Raw genomic sequence first — 6614 nt, forward strand, 5'->3', positions numbered from 1 at the left:
TTCCACACAGAGTGCAGCGGCGGTCAAAAAGGCAAATAGGATGCTAGGAATTATTAGGAAAGGGATAGAAAATAAGACCCAGAATATCTTACTGCCCCTGTATAAAACTATGGTACGCCCACATCTTGAATACTGTGTACAGATGTGGTCTCCTCACCTCAAAAAAGATATTTTGGCCTTGGAAAGGGTTCAGAAAAGGGCAACTAAAATGATTAGGGGTTTGGAATGGGACCCATATGAAGAGAGGTTAAAGCGACTGGGACTTTTCAGTTTAGAAAAGAGGAGACTGAGGGGGGATATGATAGAGGTTTATAAAATCATGAGTGGTGTGGAGAGGGCCGATAAAGAAAAGTTATTTATTAGTTCCCTAAATAGAAGAACTAGAGGACACCAAATGAAATTAATGGGTAGCAGGTTTAAAACTAATAAAAGAAAGTTCTTCTTCACACAGCGTGTAGTCAACCTGTGGAACTCCTTGCCAGAGGAGGCTGTGAAGGCTAGGACTATAATAGAGTTTAAAGAGAAGCTAGATAATTTCATGGAGGTTAGGTCCATAAAAGGCTATTAGCCAGGGGATAAAATGGTGTCCTTGGCCTCTGTTTGTCAGAGGCTGGAGAGGGATGGCAGGAGACAAATCGCTTGATCATTGTCTTTGGTCCACCCTCTCTGGGGCACCTGGTGCTGGGCACTGTTGGCAGACAGGATACTGGGCTAGATGGACCTTTGGTCTGACCCAGTATGGCCGTTCTTATGTTCTTATGAGGCTTTTAGAGGGTCGAAATGCAGCAGTTGGATATTGAAACAATAAAATGTTGGGCCTATGTCTGGGGACAGCCATGCAAACAGCCCTAGAAGCCAGGGTCTTGGACTCACATGAGTCTAAATATGTGAGATGTTGGAAGGATTGCCAGGAATTAGATCTGAAATGTTACCACTTGCTACTTTACATATGCAGTGAAAAATATCATTTTCCTGGCACTGGAAATTTTAATATTAAACCAGTGGTCTCCAACATTTTTACACCCAATATCGCTTTTTAAATCTCCGAACAGGCGAAGATCTACCGCCCCACCCCTTTCTTGAAGCCCCGCCCCTCTCTATCATCCTCCTGTCCATCATTTGCTATCCGCAGCCCTTACTTACACACTCTGATAAACAGTTTATTTTTAAATTATGCGATGTATAAAATTAAAATAACGTGTTTAGAGTTATGAAATAAATGGTCTGTTTTTTATTCATGCTATTTAAATCTAAAATGAAGCATTTATAATTATACATTTTGTGGGGACAGAGCTCTGCGGCTGGGGGCAGGGGAGAGGGAACAGGGTGCTGGGAGGGCAGAGGACAGGGTTCTGCAGCTGGGGACAGGGTGCCAGTGGGGACAGGAATAGGGACAGAGTTCTGAAGCTGGGAACAGGGGAGTGGGGACAGAGTTCGGGGAGTGGGGAACAGAATTCTGTGGCTGGGGAGTGGGGACAGGGGAGTGGGGACAGAGTTCTATAGCTCAGGGTACGTCTACACTACAGCACTAGTTCGAACTAACTTAGTTCGAATTAGTTAATTCGAACTAAGCTAGTTCGAACTAGCGCATCTAGAACTAAAAACTAGTTCGAACTAGCGTTTTGCTAGTTCGAACTAGCGCGTCCACACTGATTGGACGCAGGGGGGCATTTAAGGGCAGCTGAAACCGGTTCTGGCAGGGCATCAGGTCAGCAGTTGCTTTGTGTGGCTGCTGTTTGAGGCTATCTGAGGCTCGTGCTTAAAGGGACCCCCCCTGGACAGCCGGTTCTCAGCTTTTCCTGCTTGCTTGCCAACCTCGCCGAGGGACAGCAAAGCGTCGGTCTCTGTGCCCGTCTGTGTCGGTGCTTCCCTTCGGGGGGGACCGCCGCAGGTGGCAACATGGAGCCACGGCTCGCCCTGCACCTTCTGGTGCACGTTCTGGACTTGCTGCTGCAAGCCTGCCACCAATGGCTCGAGGCTGCCTGGCACCACCTGGGGAACGTTAGCCCCCTGCCTCTCCGCCTGGCTGCCCTGGGGGCCGTGGAGGAGCCGCGGCGGCGCCCCGGCACCGGCGTGCCCCGCCGCATCTGGCGTCTGGACACCAGCAGCGACTGGTGGGACCGCATCGTCCTGGAGCGCTGGGACGACCGACAGTGGACCCAGAACTTTAGGATGAGGAGGGACACCTTCCTGGAGCTCTGCGAGTGGCTCGCCCCTGCCCTGCGCAGAAGGGACACTCGCATGAGGCCCGCCATCCCCCTCCAGAAGCGGGTGGCCATCGCCCTCTGGAAGCTCTCCACGCCGGACAGCTACCGATCCGTCGGGAACCAGTTCGGCGTGGGGAGATCCACTGTCGGAGCAGTGCTCATGCAGGTACGGCACTCGTCGGCCACCGAGCCGGGGGGGAGGGGGGCTGCGAGGAGGGGATGGGCCGCCCCAGGGACAAAGGGGGGGGAGGGAGGAGGCGAAAGCGCCCCGCACCGGAGGTGTCGGGCTGTCCCGGCCGTACTACACGCCGCCAGGGGGGTTGCTTCCGGGAGTGGGGCGCGGGGCACTGCCAGGACACGCACGCTCCCAGCCACCCGGGCGCCCCACTGATTGGCGCTTTGCTGTGTCTCTCTCCGCAGGTGGTCAAGGCCATCAACCGGGTGCTGCTCCACAGGGTGGTCCGCCTCACCGACCCGGACGCCGTCATCCGGGGATTCGGCGCCCTTGGCTTCCCCAACTGCGGGGGGGCCATCGACGGGACGCACATCCCCATCCGTGCCCCGGAACACCAGGCGTCCCGTTACGTGAACCGCAAGGGGTACTTCTCCGTCATCCTGCAGGCCGTGTGTGACCACCGGGGACAGTTCACGGACATAAATGTGGGCTAGTCCGGCAAAGCACACGACGCCCGGGTGTACCGCAACTCCTCCGTGTGCCAGCGGCTGCAGGACGGGACCTTCTTCCCCGACCGCCACATCAGGGTCGGGGACGTGGACATGCCCGTCTGCCTGGTGGGGGATGCCGCCTACCCACTGCAGCCGTGGCTCATGAAGCCCTACACGGGGCACCTCAATCCCTCCCGCCAGGCCTTCAATAACAGGCTGAGCAGGGCCCGCATCGTGGTGGAGGGGGCCTTCGGGCGACTGAAAGCCCGCTTTCGATGCCTCCTCACCCGTCTGGACCTGGCCGAGCACAACATCCCTCCCGTGGTGGCGGCATGTTGTGTGCTCCACAATTTGTGTGAGCGGAAGGGGGAGGCTTTCTTGCCAGCCTGGATGGCTGAGGCTGACCGCATGGCTGGACACTACGGTCAGCCCCGCACTGCCGCCGTCCGGGAAGCCCAGCGGGGGGCCATCCGGATCCGGGAAGCCCTGCGGGAGAGCTTCCAGGTGGAGGAGGAGGAGGACTGACCTCTCCCTGCATGCCCCACCGGGGCCTTCTTCCACCCTACCCCCCCCTTCCCCTTTCCCCTCCCTATCTACTGTACAATAAAGACACCTGTTTTTCAAACAAAAACGTCTGTTTATTTCAGAGAACTGGGGTGGGGGAGGGAGGAATGAAGGTGGGAGAAGGGAGGGGGAAACCTGGGACGAGGGAGCTGGAAGGGGAGGGGAGGGAAGGGAGGAAGGGAAAGGAAAGCTCAGGGGTGGGAGTCCGGCTGCCTCTCCCGTCTCACCACACTGCGGGTCCGGGGGCGTCGGTGGGGATTGGTTGTGGAGGGGGGGGCAGAGAGGACAGGGGGTGTGGAGGAAGCAGGAGCGGAAGCAGGAGCGGAAGCAGGAGGAGCAGGGGGAGCAGGGGGAGCAAGAGGGGGAGAAAGAGGGGGAGCAGGGGGAGCAAGAGGGGGAGCAAGAGGGGGAGCAGGGGGAGGAGGAAATGGAAAGCGGTCCAGCAGGCTCTGGAGGTGGCCTCGCAGGGCACGGCCCTGCTCCTCCAGGGCCTCCAGACTCCTCTGGCGCAGCCTGAGGTCCTCCTGGACCCAGTGGTCCTGGAGACGGAGCTGTTGGTCCAGGAACCGGAGATGCCGCCTCTGGTAGTCCTCCTGGTTCCTGGCTGTCCTGCTTGCCCAGGCTCGGGCGGCTGCTGCAGGCGGTGTGGTGCGCCCTGCAGGCCCCGGTGCTGCAGCTGTGGTGCAAGAAGACCAGCGGTCAATGACCCCAGGGGCCCAGGTGTGTGAAACCCAGCTCCCCTCTGCAAGGCCAGGGCCCCTGCAGGATCCCCAGCTGCTGCTCCGTGGTGGGCAAGGCCCAGGTGCACGGTCCCGGGGCTCCCTCTCGCCCCAGCCCCCCGTACACATAAGGGGAACACGAGGGTACTCACAGGTGGACGCCTCCCCGGCCTCTGATGATGCAGGCGAGCGGCTCTGTGGGGTGCCTCGGGGGTCCCGGGTCCTGGGAAGGCTGGCGGCAGGCTCCTGGCTCTCAGAGCCCTCTTCCTCCTCCTCCGTGTCCAGGAGCGGTCCCTCTGCCCCGGGGTCAATCACGTCCCGGGGGGCAGGGACGGCATGAGGCCCCAGGATGCGGTCCAGGGCATGGAAGTGGGGGCAGGCCTCCGGGTCAGCCCCTGGCAGGCAGGCCCGGGAGTAGGACTGCCGCAAGTCCTTAATTTTGCAGCGCACCTGCTCCCGGCTGCGCTGGTGGCCCCTGGCGGCCAGGCTGGCAGCCATGCGTCCATAGACGGCCGCGTTCCTGTGGCTAGTGCGGAGATCGTGGACATTGGAGGCTTCCCCCCAAACCTCGATGAGGTCCACGATCTCCGCACTTGACCAGGCGGGCGCCCGCCTTTTGCGCCCCCGGCCAGGCTCCCGGGAGCCGCCAGGCTGGTCGTGGGGAGCAGTGGAGGGCTGGGAACCCTCGGATGGCTGGCTCATCCTGTGGCAGGTGCAGGCTGTGCAGGCACGGGTGCTTGCAGCCTTGCAACTGGCACAAAGTGAGTAGCCAGCCCGTGGCCCTTTAAGGGCTCCGGGGCCGGGAGGGGGGCAATAGAGTTTCCCTGGCGTTGGCCAGAGTGGCCACCAGGGAAACCTGGGAAGCCTTAGCCTCCCACTAGTTCGAACTAAAGGGCTACACAGCCCTTAGTTCGAACTAGCTAGTTTGAACTAGGCGTTAGTCCTCGTAAAATGAGGTTTACCTAGTTCGGACTAAGCGCTCCGTTAGTTCGAATTAAGTTCGAACTAACGGAGCGCTAGTGTAGCGCCTAGGAAAGTTAGTTCGAACTAACGTCCGTTAGTTCGAACTAACTTTCTAGTGTAGACATACCCTCATAGACTCATAGACTTTAAGGTCAGAAGGGACCATTATGATCATCTAGTCTGACCCCCTGCACAGTGCAGGCCACAGAATCTCACCCACCCCTCTTAGAATATCCTCTCACCTATATCTCAGATATTGAAGCCTTCAAACACTTTGAAGGCCCCAAGATGCAGAGAATCCTCCAGCTGTGATCTGTGCCCCATGCTACAGAGTGTGGAGGCAGGAAAAGGGAATAAGGGAATTTGTGAGCAGCCATCTTGGTCTTGTTAACAAGAGAGCAAGAGTCAGGCTAAGTCTGTGGCCTGACAACGCGAGATCTGTAATTAGACGCTGCCTTCGCCTCTCGCCTCCATACGGAGATAAGGATAGAATGCTGACTCTGGCAGGGACCTTGAGATAAGGAGCATCTGGGTGGAACTAAATAACTGTTAGCCATTGGTGTTTGTAATGGGAAGGAGACTAATTGTTATTGTTATTATATCTAATGGACAGTATATAAACTGCTTCATAATTGCTTGTATTCGAAGATCTGCCTCAGAGGGGGGCTTCCCCCCCCTGTCTGAACCAGTTTTTCCCTTGCTGCAGCTCGTAATAAAACTGCCTCTGGCTACTTGTTGCTTACAAATGCAGAGTGAGGACAATGTTTTCTTCCACAATTTGGTGCAGTGACTCGGATGGCAACGCCCGACTGAAGACAGCGACAGCGGCTGCAGACCGTGACCCTTTAGCCCCTTGGCGCCAAATGAGAGGAAAAGAAAAGCTTTTTGATTGCTGGAACAATAACTGACCAACACCTTGTGCTAAGGAAAAGCATTATAGCTTCGTGTAGCCGCGCGGCACGGGGTTCGAACTAGCCGGGATTTAAAAATGGCGGCGCCCAGCTTATGCAAATGAAGCCCGGGAAATTCAAATCCCGGGCTTCATTTGCAAGTGCAGTATGCCTACATTACCACCCTAGTTCGAATTAGGAGGGTAGTGTAGACATACCCTTAGTTACCAAGATCATGTTCTCAAACCATCCCCTTATCATAGAATCATAGACCTGGAAGAGTAATCAGAAGGTCATCAAGTCCAGCCCCCTGTTCTAGGCAGGACCAACCCCATCTAAATCAAGCCGGCCAGGGCTTTGTCAAGCCGGGACTTAAACACCTCTAGGGATGGAGACTCCACTACTTCCCTAGGTAACCCATTCCAGTGCTTCACCACCCTCCTAGGGAAATAGTTTTTCCTAATATCCAACCTGGACCTCTCCCATCATAACTTGAGACCATTGCTCCTTGTTCTGCCATCCCTCACTACTGTGAACAGCCTCTCTCCATCCTCCTTGGAACCTCCCTTCAGGAAGTTGAAGGCTGCTATCAAGTCCCCCCTCAC

The 6614-nt window shown here is 56.8% G+C and overlaps 2 protein-coding genes across 2 annotated transcripts; one reads left to right on the top strand and one right to left on the bottom strand.

Moving 5' to 3' along the window:
- Positions 1-1512: 1512 nt before the first annotated feature.
- LOC142825135 (uncharacterized) lies at positions 1513-3221 on the top strand. The gene is made up of 2 exons (XM_075916860.1): positions 1513-2373; positions 2628-3221. The coding sequence occupies exons 1-2, from the start codon at positions 1900-1902 to the stop codon at positions 2874-2876; spliced, it is 723 nt and encodes a 240-aa protein (XP_075772975.1). The 5' UTR covers positions 1513-1899; the 3' UTR covers positions 2877-3221.
- A 292-nt stretch (positions 3222-3513) lies between these two features.
- LOC142825133 (uncharacterized) lies at positions 3514-4688 on the bottom strand. Its single transcript, XM_075916858.1, has 2 exons — positions 4309-4688; positions 3514-4113 (listed from the first exon to the last, which is right to left on the bottom strand). The coding sequence occupies exons 1-2, from the start codon at positions 4652-4654 to the stop codon at positions 3629-3631; spliced, it is 831 nt and encodes a 276-aa protein (XP_075772973.1). The 5' UTR covers positions 4655-4688; the 3' UTR covers positions 3514-3628.
- Positions 4689-6614: the final 1926 nt, after the last annotated feature.

The sequence above is a fragment of the Pelodiscus sinensis genome, unplaced genomic scaffold (genome assembly GCF_049634645.1).
Source record: "Pelodiscus sinensis isolate JC-2024 unplaced genomic scaffold, ASM4963464v1 ctg36, whole genome shotgun sequence".
NCBI lineage: Eukaryota > Metazoa > Chordata > Testudines > Trionychidae > Pelodiscus > Pelodiscus sinensis.